We start from the raw sequence: 18,801 nt of genomic DNA, 5'->3' as shown, positions 1-18,801 counted from the left end.
GAATACATTGAGTTGGATTGTACCAGTCAGAATACATTTTCATGATTTATGAGGTTTCAATTTTGGATGGTTTTGGATGCAAGAGATAGAATCCTACAGAAATAATCACAATATTTTGTAGGTTATAGTGACGACCACAATAATAAATAGTAGCATAACATTTTAAAAATACTGAGTTATGTGTGCAAACTTTTTTAATCAAAGATCAATTGCTTTTCTCTTACACACTGAGAACTTTTCCTCATTACACCTGCATCTAAAGAAGAAACACTATCGTCAATCTGTTTATTAGTCTACTGATTCAGCAGCGTGTTACGGCCCTTTATAATCAGAGTCTGAAGGTTTACAGTGATTGTAAAACTGTGACTTAATACAAATTCCACCACATGATGAACACATCTGAGACAAATGAAGGAAAATGTTTTTTTCGTAGTGGGAGGACATATCTGGTCAAATCTAACTAAGAGAAATGTGCGTCACAGTTAGTTTTTTTAGTTTGAATAATTAAAATTAATTCAAGTTGTGTTCAACTTCATGTCGGTCTCTACCACTAAAACTAAAGCATGACTTACCTTGTAAAAAGCTTTTCCACTGTCATTTTTTAAAGTCCTTTTTCTTCAAATTTACAGGCTCCCAGAGTTACAAGGACAGAAAGTGGCACAGCAGAGATGTTAAGTCCACTCGAGCATTTAATTAAAGCCTATATAAATACTCATTTTATAAAAGACTTGAAATGAACCAACTCTACTGCCGTGACCTATTTGATATCAAGCAAACATTCACAGATTTCTTATGGCACACTTGTTCAGCACCAGTTCACTCCTGCTGTTTCCTTGTTGAGCTGCTGGAATATCAAACTTGTGCAGTTTCACAGCAGGTGGCTTCACCGTAGATTATCTGTTAAAGTAACAAATTTACTAGCTTTGATCATTACATGCTGCATGGGGTCAAGAAGGAAGTTGTTTGGATTCAAGTTGAAAGACACGGCTTAAATTCCCCTCATCTTCAAGATAAACCAAAATAACACACACATACTGTACACATACAAAAATACATCTTGTAAATATAATTATAGCAATCTGAAAAAAAATGAATGCTAAATAAAATAAAGAAAAATGCTTGAGTTTTATGTTAGCAATACATTAAATTTGGGTAGAAAATAAGATTCATTTTGTAAAAAAAAAAAAAGCATGTTAATAAATCGGTTTAATTCAGATTCATTATTGTATTCACTCCTATCACAATTTAATGTGTCCTGCCCAGACGAGCCCCCATGACTGGATTTGTACAAACAGTAAGAGGGTTACAGTTTAGGTACAAATACCTCGCCTTCAACATGTGCATATTAATAAGAGGCTGGCTGACAAGTTGACAAATGCCAAATGTGATCTTTTTCGTACTGCGAACTAATGAAGACCAACAGCACTGGCGAGCAGGAGTTTAACGAAGCAGGCGACAGAGGATTAGAACCAACGACAGTGGGAAGCAATTAAAAATCATTCAGTTGCTGTAGGTGGACTGAGATGCCTTTTGTTTAGACGACACATACACCACATTGAAAAATGTGGTTCATGATTTCAAGTTTTAAACTCTTTCCTAACACGTCTATAACTCACATGTCGTCACACTGGTAGAACAAATCCCTCTCACGTCATCTAAGTGAGTCACTATGGCTTGACTTACAAGAAAGGAAGTAGCTGGGGAACATGGCATGTATGAGTCCAACACAACGGAGTGAGTCCTCGACCTCTCATTGAAGAAAGATGAAAAATCTGTTCCGATCAATCACTTTCTCTGGCTGGTGTTAAGAAATTAAACTCCTTCCTGAAGAGTGGTAGAATACGCACGTAGATAAATCACGCTCTCCTCCGACGCTTCCCTCAACATCACCCCTCCATTTCTCACAATCAGACCTTGTCAATGTGAGCCCCGTCACCCTGGCAGGCAGCTGATGAACAACTCCATTATAATCATCTCCTTTCACAGTGGGACTCTTGCTCTGCTCGTTAGAAAATTAAGCAGACGAATTTGCACTCAGGAAGACAAAAGCTGACGAGACGTGGCTCTGTGAGCGGCGGAGATATAAATATGTTTAATTATCAGATAAAGATCTCTGTGCAAGATTACATGTATACATTTACAGCAGGAAATAAATTATATCAGGACAGTGCATTATCAGTTAGTGCGGGCGGATGGAGTGGAGAACTGAAGTGGAACTCTTGGTATGGACGGGTCCAACATCTTAACCAACTATGCATTAAGTGGTCCCTGTGCTGGATTGAGAATTGGATAAAACATGATTAAAATGAACATTAAAAACTTTGGAAAAGTGTGAATGGTATGGTTTAATACTGTGATTCTAAGACAGTGAACACTGAATGATCAGCACCAGTTTTAGCCCTCAATGGTTCTTCCAAAATTCTTATTGACACTTGCTGAACACGGAGAAGTATTAAATAGAACAATCTTTCACAACGTAATTCATGGCTGGACCCCACAAGGCAAGGATGGAGCAGGTATCGATTATGAATGTACGGAGGCAAACTGTTCAGAGAAAGCTGCCACCTACGAGGGAGCTGTTCAATGGATCCACAAAGATTGAGTTGCTTAGCTCGACTCACGTCGATAAATCAGCTTCTCCATCAGTGAAGACGCACAATTCCGAGGATTTAGTGTCACAGATGGCAGTCGTGGCCCAGCCCAGAATTTAGATCTTGCATTACAGTCAAGTGACGCTGCTACATCACCGTATCAAGAATCTGAAGTTGTCGAAAACTGGATCTGGTGAAGAACTAAGGGAGGTCAAAAAAAAGAGAGAACTATAGTGGATTAAACTCCTGTGATGCTAAAGCAAGAATTGTGATACAATTGTTTTTATTAAAAATATGATCTAGTAAGGAATTTAACTCGGGTTCAGGCACTAAGAGTGTGAGCTTCTTAAATCAGCGAGGAGGTTACCGGAGCTCAGTTTCTCTAATTGGCTGGTTATTTAGCAGCATGTTACCGTGACATGTTGAGCAAGTGTGAATAAGAGGTGGAGGGGATCTAAACACCAAAAGCAAAGAGTGATAATTAAATTTGTGAGGATGAAACAGATTCAAAATATTTCCTACGTAGGAGCTTAACTGGCACACTCGAAGAAAATCCGTTGACTTTTCCTTCATTCCCACCACGTATCCATCCTCCGCACTCGTACTCTCTGCTTATAGTGGTATTCTTTTAGGTGTTTTTTCAGAGTGTTTGGAATGGGCAACAGGTTTATTCCATCGTAGGTGGTGCAACTGCTGATGACTGCTCTGCAAACGTGCTGGAGGCTAAAGGGCTGTGTGCGATGGATGGGGTTGGACAGCAACGGCTCGAAGAACATGCAAGAGTTGGGGTCTTTGTAGTGTTCCAGTAAGCCTGTCACGGTGGGAGCGTGGAAGACGCTGGGGTCGTGCACGTCGAAGCTGAAGTTGTGGTTCCACTGTTCGATGCGGGCGTGTAGTGAGCGTCCATAACGGCGGAAACTAACAGAGAAGAGGTAGTCTTCCTGTGCAGAGTCCCGCAGGAGGAAAGTTCCTTCAGGCCTTCCATCGAGGAGGGTCTCTGCCTCATAACGGTCCATGACCCCCCAATAACAAGGGAGATTGGTGATCCGCAGTAGGTCTGGGACTAAACAATGAATGTAGTCAATCTGTGTGTGGATGTTGTAACCATCCTGGGGATTGTGAAGATCCGTCTGAGAAAGCATTGATTTGGATGGCAGGTTAGCTGCTTTCACCTCGGAGTCAAATGTCGGTTCGGGATCTGGATTGCTGGTGTGCCCTAAGGGTGTCCCTGAGGCGGAGGCTACCACCTCGTCAAGAGTGTCCAGACAACTTTGCAGCAGGAGCTGGTGCTGCTTCTGCCTTTGGATGAGAAGCTGCTGCTGCTGCTGTTGCTGCTGCTGCTGAACTCTGTCGGTTCCCGTCAACTCATTCATACCGTGAGCTACTTTTGGCCCGTGCTTGTACAAGGGGTTCATCTGAGCGGTCACCTCAAACGTGTGGATCTCTGCATTGGGTGGCGGCTCCACACCTTGTTCAATGCTAATGCGCCGGCGCTCCCGCAACTTGTCGTCGACATCCTCCACCACGACGGCCTTGGCTGCCACGGGAGCACTGCACACCACTGCGGAATCCAGGATGGGGGCCTGGGAGATTGGAGCCGTGTGCTGTTTGATCAAATACCACTTCTGAGCCAACTCTGATCCCACAGGGAACGGGCATTCATCCAACATCAACTCACTGAGATGGATTTTCCGCCTGGAGGAGGTGCAGGGAGTTGAGGATGAGAGTGCCTGAGACGGTGGTGTAACTGTACTGTGTGTCTTGATTGGGAAACATTGCCCCATTGCATCCTGTATTTTTTGACGTAGTGTGCGACTGCTGTTCGAGCCTCTGGCTTCACCTTCGCTGGACATTGATAAATCTGTAGCAGAGCTGACAGTTCTGAGACCTGGAGCCGGAGCTAGTAATTCCTGACCGAACAAAGACGAAGCAGCATCCGTGTTTTGCCATCTCCAGCTCTCTCTCAGAGGGGAGCGGGAGGATTGGTCACCGGCCTCCAGGTCACTCAGAAGTTCACCGTACTCGAAACCATCGCTGACCGGCCGATCAACTGCAGGCTCATGAGATGAAAAGCCTTTCTTCTTCCCTTTTCCACCTTTGCGCCCTCCACCTGCGTCTCGTCTCTCTTCCGATCGACTCTGCCTCACTTTGGGACGGGCCCCTCTCTCGCGATCTTTCCCTCGCTCCCCAGACTCCTTGGGTAATGACATCCCAGATTATGTTCTGAAATGACGATAGTTTTGCTCGGTGATGAAACCCTGGGGATTTGAAACTTGATGACTTAACAGCTGTTAGCCTTCCAAGGGAAGTTTTCCATCTGCCTCTTTTGTTCCAGTCACCATTAGTAAAGATCTTCTTCAACCTGAAAAGGAAATAAAGAGTGATGAGGAATACTAAAGCTAACTGATGGATAATTCCACAATAAATCTACAGTGCAGGTCTGAATTGAACCATCAAAACAAACAGACTTTTCTTATTAAAACCTGAATAAATACATATAAAGATAATCTTACTTTATATTCTATGAGATAATGATTATAAGTAAAACTTCCTCATAATAAACTAAAAAGTAGTTACATTTTAGGAATAAGTTAAATGATATTTAACAAAAGGTTACAAATGAAGCTAATTCCCAATAACCATATTTTGAAGGTTTTATATATGATGTGCACTTTATCACCACATATTTTTATTTCAAGACAGCCGCAGGATTTTTTAAGGAGGTAGTGCAGAATAATAGAATGAAATAAGACACACAAAATAAGCTTTAGAAAAATAACATCAGCAACATTCTAAGTACACGGTTTTACACAATGTTTTCCGTCCTTTACTAGTATAAAGGCTAAAAGGGTACTCTAACTTTATTGTTTTACTTTTTTTTGTTTGAAAGTTCAGTCTGTTTTTTATCCTTTCACCCAGTGGAAATTGTTAAGTGCGTAACTAATTATTATTTGTATAGCAGCTTTCTCAGACCAGGGTCACAAAGCGTTTAAACAATTAAAACAATACACAGCTAAAATACATACTTTAAAAGGTCAAGACAAAATAGAGACAAACACAGCAGACCTAACAAAGTTAAGAAAAAGCCTGCACAAATAAAAAGATCATATTATTGATATCTATTTGTAATAATTATTGGTTAGAGTCGGAGCCACTCACTCAGTTTTGGTCCAGTACCTCACGACAAAGTAATCAATGGAGAGATACTTTTAAACTTCTAATATACAACAAGTAACCCCACTTAAGGCAACCAATGTGTTGCCTTTAAGTGTCTCTTAAATGGATCTTTAGTGTCTCTTAAATAGATCTTGGACCTCTATTGTACTCACAAGCATGTGCCTGTTTCTACAAAACTCTCTTTTAATGGAAATATTTACATTAGAAAATGGGCTTAAGCACCTCCCGCATAAAAAAGGGCTTAGTTTTTCTGGAAATCCAATCTCATTTACACCAACTACACCGACTCTTCTGTGCAGTGACGTGCGGTGAGTTTCATGGTTGGTGAGGCACAGACTCCTTTAGTTTTATAATAATAATAATAATAATAATAATAAAAAATAATAATAATAATAATATAAACCCCAAAGAGTGGCTTATTCAATTGGCTACTTTTTCATATCTCAACAGCATTCTTAACTCACACATGCACACACACGCACATGCATGGTCTTGGGTTTAATTTTTAAAATATGATTTAAATCATTTTATTAGATTGATGTCCTCACCTCCATGCCAGTTATAGCATAAATCTGTCATCTTTGATAATATCATATGACTAAGATCGTTTAAAAAAATATATTTTAATTAAGAATTCCTCAAAAAGTATATTGAATGTTTGTAATATTTTGTGGGATACAAGTCTACATCCTCTATATCTTTGGGATTATTCAATTGTGGATAAATATTGATACATTCATTTTTAGCTTCTTAAACCTGTCATCTTTGACATTGACATAAAAGTCATACATGAAATATTATGTTTTAATAATCTATTTATTTAAAATTCTATATTCAAAATCTTTAACCTTCCATATTTAATGATCTGAAAACTTTAAATTTGCTGAAAATCTAAATCTTAATTACTTTTAAACCATCAATAGATATAGAAAATATGAATGAACTGATCATTTAAAAAAAGGATTAGCAAACGTGAATTTAAACAGTATATACAGTATTTAACAGCTCTGATAATAAAGGATTACAAGGAAGACGCAGCTGATTAAATGCTCTTAATTTGAAAGCCGAACGTTTATTTCCTCCTACTGAGGGGAATTTACCATAAAGTTTAGCAAGAACTCTCCAGATTTAAGTTTGGCTCTTGCGATAGTTAGCGTTACAGCAAAATGTTAAGTTGCGACGACTCGATCACACGTTGTCTGTAAGTAGTGATGCACTTAATGAAAGATAGACCCGCCTTATGTTGCTTCTGATTGGTTAATATTGTGTGGTGCCTTCTGTGATTAAATGTGCATCAAAAATTGCATATTTTCCATCCCGGATGTCTCCAACTCCAAATGACTTGTTGAATAAACAGAGCGGGGTGTAACTAAGGCTGGCTGGAGGATGAGTGAAGCTCATTATTCTCGTAACCTCTTGTTTGCTGAGATTTTAGAGGGTGAACTTTATGGTAATACTTACTGCATCTTGAAGAGGAAGACTTCAACATTAGAAAGTTTAGTTTTGACATGTGTTGCCCTTTAAGTTACATGTTACCAGATGCCCATCAGGATCACACAAATACATAATTTCTAAACAGCAACACTATCTTTTCACGTGCGATCTGAGGCAATACAAAGTACAGGAAAATAACTTCTTACCAGGCAATAGAAGTAATCATCAAATATTTGTTTGACATCTTTGATAAGCCATCCGTTAAACATTTACTTATACTTGGACAATATTGAACACACATTATAACATCCAACACTTTGTACTAGACGAGTTTAAACTTTTGTAACCGCTAACCTTCGGAAAGAAACGACAATATCAAGTTGACGTGTTGGTTAAACTACTTCACATCCACTTTTATGCTAGTGACATCTATGTTAGCGCTGCTAATACAGTTAGCAAGCATTCGTTTGAAGTTGGAAACCTTCGTTAGCAGGCTAACAGCTAAGCGATTTTAGGAGCGAGTATTCTCCATTATGGTTACGGTTGACTACTGTAGGATTATTTGGAAACAGGACTCACCTCATGAATCAATCGTCCAGAATAATGGCTTGTTATTCATGTCAGGAGAATTAAGGACGATGACAAAGAGGCAGCTAGTTTGAATTAGCTGGATAACCGGAATGCAATGCTCACATGACCCGGAAGTGAAACAACAAAAAGGGGTGGACACCGTCTTGTTTACTTCTTGTTTTATAAACTACAATACATTTATAATAATAATGATAATAATAATAATAATCTCTATTTATATAGCGCCTTTCTAGACCAGGGTCACAAAGCGCTTTGACAGCCATTCACACTTTAATTATAATAACGACATAACACAAGTATAAGTTGCAAAAGAACTGAACCTCTTTATTTGAACTGACACGATCCAACAGATGCTGCATTTCAGACCATTCACACACAAATGAGACAGTAAAAAATGCAGCTGAGCATGAGATGCGAAAGGTTTATAAAATATATCTGGAACGTCATCCGAGATGAATATAAACTGTAAAAGACAGAGATGCCGACAGCCAAGTGTGTTAAATCAAGAATCAAGCTTGGCAGGGACATTAACAAGCTCTCAGGTCCACTAAAGATCCTGGTTACTTGGTACCTCCAACTGGATGCTTCATGTTTAAAAAATACACCAGGCAATGATCATGAAGTGCATTTCACCCCTGACTCATTTCGTGCACCATTGGAATGTAAACATGGAGTAAACATGTTCCTTGGCCTGTTATTAGTGTTCAGTTTACTCATTTCTTTAATTTGTGGCTCAGACAAGCATCGTCATCATCTGCTACTGCTCCGTGTATCAGCGCTGTCCAAATGAGCAGTGCCACGAGAAGAGCGATCTGAGCCATGTAACAACACCTGATAAACAGTAAAGTGAGTGACCGTTTCAAGGTAGCAAAGTTTCTACACAATGTCAGCATTGAGGTTTAAGGGTATGACTGTGGTGTCTGTTTCCCCAAGTCAAAAAAAATCCAAGAGCCTGCTCTGAAGAAATCCATGACTAGAATACTACTCAATATCCTAAAATCAAGATATTGAGGGCTCTGCATTTCAGGCACCACATGAAAAAGTTTTCTCAGAGCCAAATCACAAGGCTGGAAAGAGCCTGTTAAAAGCTTTTTTTTGGGGGGGTGAAAAAAGCTTCTGATTTCAAGCTTTCCAGCCAGCTCCTGTGTGTAGCGGCTTTAGTTCTTAAATGGGTTACATAGTGAAACAATGGGTTATTTATGACATCACAAAACGTGAGCTGGGTATCATCCAAAAAAGATGTAAACAGTGACATATAGGCGTTATAAACATTAGTTGCAAGATTTTATGCTCGTTCCTTCTCTGTGATTTGGTGACAATGGAGCCCATCCACCACCATTTCCTCTATCTACAACAGTGCTGTATTAGTGTGGCAAAAACATGCGATTATAGAAAATAAGCATCAATATTAAGGGAGAGTAAAAAATACAATTGAAACAGATTATCTGTAAATAACCACCTGGACAATTCAGACCTCATATGGCTGTGCTGAAACCAAATATCAATCCCTGCCTTCATGATGCAACCAAGAGTGAGCGAAAAGTTAAGACCTATTACACGAACATGCACCTCCGCTCTGCCACATTCAAAGACAGAGGCTGAATAAGACAGTTTTGGATCCAAACATTGAGACCATGGGATTCTGAAACAAATGACAAAACACAGGTGGACATTTTTTTCAAGCACCTTAAAAAGAATGATTCATCAAATCGTCGCTTTGACCGTGTGAGGAGGAGGGCGGCGTCCCGTTACCTTCTGGTTCATTTGTTAGCAAATTAGGCCTCATGCGCCACAACGTGATCTCAAAAGTCTCCCGCCGGTTATCAATATCCTTCCAGCCCCCTTTGGGTTCCCTCGGCACAAAGGAAGATTCATCATCATTTACGAACAAGGGCATAAAATAAAAGACAAATCACAGCTGCTGTTTTAGGGAGGAAGGAGAAATGCACTGTTTCACTACAAACGTCCCTCTCAAATTAGGAATCGCACAACTCTTCTCTTTGGCTTAGTAGAGAGGACAGTCACTCCCACTATGTAACAACCAAGACAAACGCTCAACCTGCTGAGCTTAACCTTTTTTGCCATCACCACCGGGGGACTCAGGAAATGCTGTCCCGATTTAACGCCCTCACTAGCACTGGTCACAGAAGAATCTAAGTGTCTATTAATCAACGCCTCGCTCACCTCTTCAAGTGAGTGTACCCCAAATTATACTTTAGTGCCTAATATCAAATATAATTTAATAAAGGTGCCTTGTCTCCTGGCTGGAACCTGCTCTGAGACTACACATGTGGTGCACCTGTCACAGAAAGTCAGGAGGAACAGAAGAGCTCGGAGGGCAGAACCTCGTTAAGACAGCACCACTGTGTCAGTCTCCTTAGCCGGCAAACTTGAGACTCTGCATGCAATGTCACAGTCCTACAGCTGACAGAGCGGTTCACACACTTCTTCTGCCCTGCAATATAATATCTGTATTCCATTAATTCACATTAATAAACTTAGTTGTATATAATAAAGTACAAAAATATTAGAGAACGTGTACACAGTTTTTCTGTCATTTAGTAGTGACTGTTTTGCTTGGTTCTCTCGATCATACATATATCTTTGTGCTGGGTGACAAGGAGCTGGACAGGCTTTAACTCAAGAGTGTTTGAAGACTCTTTTCATATTGTAGATGTTCGGTCTGTTCCATCTGAGAAGAAGAGAACAAATAACTGTTAATTACATCCACAACCATTGCATGAGACAGACTCAAAGTGTGGTGCTCGCAGTTCTGATTAGATTATACAGTACTACATCAGACGGGTTTTGAAGGACCCAGACCCTAGCAAGACCAACCTATGGTAGAGACAAGAAACCCTGATTCACTTTTTAACCTCAATTTTAAAGGGTGATTTCTTAATCCGTTCCTGCTCCGCTATCCGATTTACAATTTTCCAAATAAAAGAAGCTCCACTGTGTTTTTTTATTATTTAAGTTGTGTTGCTCCCCCAGCAGTATTAAAAGTATTAACACATATATGCTGATTTAATCCTAATTTTTCAGGGTACCACTAGCAAGCATTTCATCATTAAAAACATAAAAACTACTGCTACTACTTACCCCCTAAGGCGTGCTCCGTCATACTGAGGCACAGTGACTCCAGCGTGGGGTTGATCTCCAGGTCTGGACCTGGCACTTGGCATTCTTAAAATAAAATAAAAACAGAGATACTTCATTGTCAACACCTCCTTAACATTATATATTTAGAACAAATAAAATACATGTCCACACCTGGATAATCTGGAATGTTTCCTTCAAATTTGTTCGGGCAGAGTTTCAATGACACTTAATAATGTTTCTACCTTACAGTCAATAAATTATATTTGGACATTTTTCTAGGAAATCCCCACTAAGGCCAAGTTCTTTAGCCGTCTAATGCGTTTTAATTGGACATGAATTTATATTTTCCACATAGAAAATGAAGGAAATATTTTAACAAATGAATAAACCTTTCAATGAGGCAAACAAGAACTGGCAGCATATGGCAAGTTGTTCATAACAGAATGTGCCTTTGCGCAGAGAAAAACAAGTATTGTATCCAGGCGTCTGACAAATTCAGAAGGTTTTACTTCTGCATCTAATGTAGCGGGTGGAACTGATCCAATTGTTCTCTGCAGCAGTCCAATTTATCCATGTCCTGGATTGTGTGGGAAAACAAATGCGACTCTAAAACTAACAAATTACAAATTTACATGATCACTGCAAAAGACCAACTCAAGCGAGACGTTCGAGGGATGGCGGCAGAAGACATGAAGAAAAAGATTAGAAAGTAGCGAGGCACTTGGACCTGACAGTACCTTGCTGCTGGAACATGAGCATGGTGTGAGGGGACGTGTGGACAGGAAGTGAGTGTGTCCGCTGCACCGAGCTGCGGCTCTGACTTGGCATGCTGTTACTGCCTCCAGGGTTGGCAAACCATAGATTCTACACAAATAAAGAGAAAGTGTTTAGAAAACAAGGAGCAATTATAATGAATCATTAAAACCTAGATGTCATTGTCATCTTGCAGAAAGGCTAATAGTGAACCGAGTGAATTTACAAATCTCACACACCTTAAATGATTTTTGAGGAAAGATTTGGTTTTATTCCCAAATTAGTTCAACACAGCCTATCCATTCACTATACATAGATACATATTTATTTGAAGGACAGACAGGACTGACAGAAAATTAAATTTAAACAAATCGTAAAGTAACCTTGTAACCTTATAATTAAGATCATGCTTTTAAAGTAAATACTTCTGACACTTCGACGTGTAAGCATGTTACTGTATTCCGTCAGTCTAAAGATTTGTTTTCAATCAAACACTGCCTTACTTTTGACAGACACATCACAGACAGAAGATGCCAACTTTTCCCTATCCCTTTTCCTGGATTCTTCTAATTAATTGGACTAAAAAAACAGTCTGACATCATTGATAGGGTTCTATAATTTCATCCATTTATAGACCAACACTCATTAAAGCCGTCTTTAAGTACCCTAGCCAATAAAGGTAAATTTAGCTTACAAGCATACTTTTTAATAGCAGGTTTAAAATTACATGATAGAAAATAATTCAGCAAATTAATTGAACTCCGATTGAAGTTCTAAAAAATACAATTTAAACACAAAAGCTCTGTACACAGGATTAAAACCATATACTTTTTTGCAGGTAATCTGCATCACAAAAATGGAATGTACTTGAATTTAATTTAATTTTACTGTTGAAAAAGCTGAGCAATATGCCCACCCTTCTTATTTATCAAGACCAAAAACCACTTCTGTAATTCATATTTAACCCAAATGATTACAGTTATTATAATTTATCTTGAAATAAATTATGTTTCCAGTGAGTCACATACCGTCAAGAGAAAAAATAAAGACATTCAAAATTCACACAAGCAATTACCTGTCTGCCCTGGCCAGCCAGTGAAGGATTAGTAAGAGTGTGGCGGGGAGATGCGCCTCCAATCCCACCAGGACTCAATAGCCCCATGCGGCCTGCGGCCAGTCCACGAGGGGTCATCTGGAACTGCCTTTGGCCCCGTCGGCCTACTCCTCCACTCACAGAGCCTGCTGTCGGGAGGGAGTTGGATCCGTAGGCCCAGCTGGAGTTAGAACAAACAAGAGTTTAAATCTCCTGCTGACACAGATTATTTCCAAAGTAAAGCGACTCAATGAAACAAAGGTAAAAGGGGCACGAAAACTATCATAGCACGGGCTGAAAGTGGGGTGACATGCACTTATCTGGCATTAAGACACACAAAAACATTTGCGGGGGCTCACCCTTTCTGTCGGTAGACAGGCATCTCCAACATCGCTTTCCGTGGGAACAGGCGGAGCAGTTTGAGGACCTGCTGCTTCCAAGAAACCAACCGTTTCTTATGAGTTTCTGTAAAGGCCTGAAATAGAATATTTAATACATTAGATTTTCAAAATGAGAGTTTACAAATAATCCTGCAAATATTTTATTTCTTTTCAACAGCAGATGGGCTACACTTTGAATTTTAATTCTTTAAATAGGCAAAGTCATCCATTCCAATTAAAGGCATCCATTGAATGTTTTTTGCCCAGTCAGTGCTTAAGGGCAATATTTTTTAGCAGTCGGACCATGTTTGTAGGTTCTCACCTCGTGCGTGAGACACTTTTCAATGAGCTGAAGGTAGCAGCTGATGTTCTCCTCATCTGGCCGTGACACCAACAGCTGGGTGCACACTGAAATGAAGGAGAAGTAGTTCCAAAAATAAAAAAACAAGTAGTTTTCAGTGACTGGTTAAAAAAAATATTACTCAGAAATGTGTGTGATTCGACCCACAGCAATTAAACTGATACATTGCTTTCCACCAGTGCCCCCTGCTGTCTAACATGTTCTGTGACATTCTGACTGTTACTTTACTTGTACTGCCTTTTCACAAGGACAAATAAAAGAGGAAATCGAGTAGTATCCTGGCACTACACAGATCACTACGAATACTGCTCTACCATCGCCTATTGATTGGAAGAACATCATAATGTTGTTGTGATCACTTAAACAAACCCATGTATCCATCACCCTTTAAGTGGCAGACCTCTGTCAAAGTAAAATAGCAATATGAGATTAAAACTTGAATTAAACCTCTATAAACATCACATTAAGGACATTTTAAAGAATACCCTCGTCGTTAATCCATCAAATAAAAGGTATGGTTCATACATACACAGTATATACTATATATGTATGATAAAAATAAAGTTCATGTAATGATGAAACACAAATAGAAACTTGTGAAGGAAATGGCAAAGGAAGCGAAAGAAATGTTGTTCACATAGAAACATACCTTTACCCATGACTCTGGTAAACTGTCCAGCAATGTCTCCTTCTGAGATGGGCGTGGCCGAGGAGTCGCCATCACATGGAGGTGTGTTATGTGAGTGGAAACTGGTAGAATCTTTGTCAGCTTCAGATTTTGTGGCCTCTGAAGGGGAGGAGGTAGTTTCCCGTGCTGTCAGTATAGAAGTCAGCGTGCTGTAGGCCTTGATGGGAGTGATTATGATTTGCTGCAGCTCTTGGAGGGCGTTGCGCAAGTTTCCTCCTTCCAAAATATCCTGCAAATGTGTATACAATTAGTTCTGCCTACAAAATGGGTGGCACAATTTTTTTTGTTTGATATGTTTTTGCACGACTTTAGACCAGCTTTATTCAAACCGTTTCTGGATTTTAAATAAAACTAAAACAATAATCTAAGACTTTGAAATCAATGATCTCAGAAGAAGTCTACAATCCTTTTGCATTTGCAAAAATGTTCCAGAGTTGTAAAACCACCTGCTCGGTACGCATCATTAGGTTTAACAGGGATTCTTACTTTTGAAAGAGCCGAGTGTCACTACGACACACTCAAGTAACTGCGGTCATTGATATAATTCAAAAATAATAAATGCATGTGCAGGCTTAGATGAACCACGACAACGTTCACATTACCTTCTCCAAAGACTTGAGCACGCTCTGCCTCTCTCGCAGCTTCTGTATACTCAGGGCGATCTTGTGCCGTGCCCCTTTCGTCACATTCTAAACAGAGAGGACACAGAAAAAAAAGCAAACAAGTCATTTTTCAATGGAACACATTAATAAATAACAAACCAAATCGGCATCTGCCCGTTAAAGCCAAAGGGGCACCAACAAAAAAATGTTCCATTTGCATGTGTGGCTCAATATAACTGTGGGGTGCGTTGGTTAATTTCATGCCTCATTGACAGTAGATGTATCATCAGGTTCGAGGCCAGTTTTGTTCACAGTTGATAAGGGGGGTGGAATAATCAAACTCGGTCTCGGTCGGTTTAAATAAAGGCTCAGAACCTGCGACTCCAGGTGATGTTCGGTGAGTATCATCATCTCCTCGTAGGTCATCTGGGAGAAAAGTGAGGCATATTTATGAAGGCGGAGGCTTTTCAGCCATGCAGGAACATCTGGAAACAAACAACATCAAAAGTGTTATATAATTATTGCCACAGACATCTTCTGGCCAAAAAGGGCTGCATTTGGTCAATGCTCAGTTAAGTGATTAACTCTGACCTTTCATGCCACTGCCATCCTCCTGGAAAGTGTTACGCATGGAGCCCTGCTCCTCTGTCTGCTCGCTGCCCGAGGAGGCAACGCTGCTTTGAGGGGACAGGGGTGCGTGATCCGTTGGGACGAAGCTCTGTCGGTTCATGGTGTCGTCCTGGCCAACCCATTCAGAGCCACAAGCTTGAGGACTGGATGGCATCCCAGACATGGACTTCTTTAACGGCCCACCCACACCTAAGAGCAATGAAAATGAATCTTGAGAAAAGGTGACAAAACAGAGATATGGGTCCAATTATTGGAAATTCTAATATTCAGAACAGAACAGGAAAAACCTGACTGATATACACCCAATGTAGTTGAGCAAACTCAGGAGAAGAGAAATTAGACCACTACAAAGAGAACTAAAAACACTTGTCACCAAACAAATACATAAAAAACATGTTAAAGCAGCAATGCAAAAACATATTTACTCTGAAAAATGGAAGAGGATGTAGTAAACTACTCATCTGTCCCCATTCATGAAGTTGTAGTTGTAAAATTGCCCCCCACAAGTTCCAATGCATATTTTAAATTCAAAGAAATTGTTTCATTTCCAATTTGTTTTAAAATGAAATTGTTCTTTTTTAATATCCTATATGTCCAACTAAGTGAAGCTACTTGACTGTAAACTGATTTGGTGCAAATTTACCAACATGTTGAAGGTTTTGTTTCCTTAACAATCTACTTGAATTAAGAATGTCAAATAACCTGTGTTGTTGCTGTTAATGGGAGAAGACAAACCGCCCGGAAAAACCATGTGTCCATTTTGACCAGACGGAGATGTGCTGGAAGAGGGGGACTTTTCTTGCCAGGCGTGGCCAGGTTCCAGAGCCTCTGCAGAACTAGGCCATTCGTCGGAGCCCTGGCGGGGGTGGTAGGGGCTCGAAGGTACTCGAGAGGACACGTAGCCGCTGGAGAGGTGCTCCTCCAGGTGGTTGAGCCACATGGCCAGAGATGTTCGGTCATCCAGAGTGGTTGCGGGGTGGATGAGTGCGTAGGACAGCAGCTGTCTGCTCTCTTCCACAAACAAGCTGCTCTCGATAGTGTGACTTAACACCTTCTGCAACAGCTTCATGTACTCGCACTTGGCCTCGCTGTTGCGTGGCTGCAGCAAGGGCAGGTGAGACAGTAACAGGGACACCACTTTTTCCTTTGGCTCCTGATGCCACTGGTTGACAATTGCTGAGGAAAGACAAATAAAACGTTTTTCAAGCTTGTTTAGAAACTCTACTTACATGACCAGCAGCAAATGAACCATCGCCTTTAATTTGGAAATATTATTTATATAGTGTATGCGGTTTACCACATTATGATTCATAGATACATTTACACAATAGATGCTTGATTTAATCCACTATTGCACTGCCTTTTGTAAGGCTTTCCTTTTGTCATTTGGTGAATTTATTTTGAATTTTTTATTTCAACATTGGCGAACAGATCAAACCACTAATGCCTATGCAAATTGAGCCATACACAGAAAAAGCTCATTTACCTGCATTGTTGGCTTCAGCTTCAAGGATCTGTATCTCTGTGCAGTCGGCAAGCCAGTGTTCAAGGCAAATGTGTAAGAAGCGAGCCTGGGTGCGGGACACTCTCTTCAGGAGGGACAACAGTGCCACCGTCTGTTCACACTCGTTCCAGCCCTTGAACCAATCTGTAAGGATTCCTACCTGGTCTCGGAACATCATGGCTTGTCTCCTTAATAAGGAGATCAGGAATGTGTGACAGTGGAAAAAGGTGAAGAAAAAAATAGTCTAATGATTCGAACAGAACCAGTCTCACCCCGCACAGCGGGGTCGTGTTTGCAACAGTCCAGGGATCCCCTCAGATTGGACCGAGGGGTCCTCACATGGTTTACGGGCGAGGGGAAACTTGAGAGGGTACGGTTGGGCAGCTTATTGAAAATAAATATTCAAAAGCAAGGTAAAAAGACCAAGCAAGATTTTCTCTCCGATAATCCCAATTCTTTTCCTCGACCTTTACATGTTCAGGATCCCATATTTAGTGCCTAAAAGAAAAAAAGTAGAGGAAAATGTTATAATATACTATATACGATACAATATGTAGTTTACACATTCACAAAAGATTATAATTGGATTTTATTTCTGACACTCCAACAAACACTTCACTCAATATAATGTTATTAGATGAAGGAACACATAATAAATATTAACCAAGAACTTAACAATCATTTTGAAAGGGATTAAAGTTGTGACTATCACATGACACAACATACCAAGTATGACTTCCTCAAAGGGACTTTCACATTCACATACAGCCTTTCTGTTCAGAAAACATTTCAATTATAATTATTTTTCTTATAATATTATTATATAAAATAAGAAGGTACCTTTTAAGAAGATAAACAATAAAAGACAACAATAAATAACTCATAAAATATAATTAAACAACACTATTGTAAGTTAAATAATATACAAATTAAACAACGAATGAACTAAACAAACAGACATGATACGGAACAGGTGGATTAACAGTTGACTAACAAAAGAAGAAGCAAACACAAATAAAGTGGGCTGTCGTGAAAGACACTTAATAAAAAGGTTATGATAAACATCATATATCAAAACTAGCCGCCTCTGAGACTGAAGCCCTGGAGAAGTTCAAACCATCGGTAGCCTTGGATTCAAACTGGCAGCTGTTTTACACATTACTATTTTATTGGTAAAACTACATTAGTGGATACATTTTATACTATTCTATATATACCATTAAACAAGTTAGCCGAGTCGGCCTAGGGAGAGATGAGGGATTTGTATTGTTTTTCGTTGACGCTGTTGCTTTCGCATTTTCTTCGATTAACTTTAGGTTTGCGAGCTCACAAAATACACTGCAACGTCATCCAATACTGTTAAAACACAGCACACCAGTGTCCTATGTACGTACACTGTTTATTATTTGATCGTTGTTTACCTTTGGCAGTTGTCAGTGTTAGCAAGCTATGCTAGCCTGCTAGCCTTAGCTTCTTAGCTAGCAAGTTCTGCTAACCGATGCAGAATCGCTAGTTTCGCTGGAAGAAGCAAGGTCTTAATCCGATGCACGGTATTCCACACTGGCATTCCTCACAGCGGGAGTCCTGCGAGGTGTCAGGTGTGGCAGGCCCAGCATTCGAAGAACACTATAGGTGTTGTTTATTGCAATAGAGAAAATAAGTATACGCCTGTGGAAACCCACTTCGATATTCAGTGACGTCAGACGTAAAGTGACGCCTCGCGTCTGGACGCTACGTAACGTTTAGTCAAGCGGGCAAAAATAAATGAGTTTAGAGAAGGGTTTAAAATTAAAATTAAAATATTAAGAACAAACTTGAGGTATGTTCTTGTTTTAAATTAATACTTTTTAACATATTTTTTGTAAAAAGGTTGGAAGCAGCACACTTTAATATTA

At 39.9% G+C, this 18,801-nt stretch overlaps 2 protein-coding genes across 2 annotated transcripts; both read right to left on the bottom strand.

Annotated features, from left to right (window-relative positions):
• Positions 1–2,062: 2,062 nt before the first annotated feature.
• socs9 (suppressor of cytokine signaling 9) lies at positions 2,063–7,896 on the bottom strand. Its single transcript, XM_087795839.1, has 2 exons — positions 7,782–7,896; positions 2,063–4,953 (listed from the first exon to the last, which is right to left on the bottom strand). The coding sequence occupies exon 2, from the start codon at positions 4,799–4,801 to the stop codon at positions 3,161–3,163; it is 1,641 nt and encodes a 546-aa protein (XP_087651965.1). The 5' UTR covers positions 4,802–4,953; positions 7,782–7,896; the 3' UTR covers positions 2,063–3,160.
• A 200-nt stretch (positions 7,897–8,096) lies between these two features.
• On the bottom strand, positions 8,097–18,598 carry samd4b (sterile alpha motif domain containing 4B). Its single transcript, XM_087795286.1, has 13 exons — positions 18,328–18,598; positions 16,889–17,404; positions 16,105–16,578; positions 15,364–15,591; positions 15,148–15,257; positions 14,773–14,859; positions 14,132–14,399; positions 13,444–13,529; positions 13,101–13,216; positions 12,724–12,922; positions 11,633–11,759; positions 10,896–10,979; positions 8,097–10,485 (listed from the first exon to the last, which is right to left on the bottom strand). The coding sequence occupies exons 2-13, from the start codon at positions 17,082–17,084 to the stop codon at positions 10,457–10,459; spliced, it is 2,004 nt and encodes a 667-aa protein (XP_087651412.1). The 5' UTR covers positions 17,085–17,404; positions 18,328–18,598; the 3' UTR covers positions 8,097–10,456.
• Positions 18,599–18,801: the final 203 nt, after the last annotated feature.

The sequence above is a fragment of the Callionymus lyra genome, chromosome 7 (assembly GCF_982586985.1).
Source record: "Callionymus lyra chromosome 7, fCalLyr1.hap1.1, whole genome shotgun sequence".
In the NCBI taxonomy this organism is placed as follows: Eukaryota; Metazoa; Chordata; class Actinopteri; order Syngnathiformes; family Callionymidae; genus Callionymus; species Callionymus lyra.
Note: the sequence above shows the minus strand (reverse complement) of the source record. Positions and strands in the feature narration are given on the sequence as shown.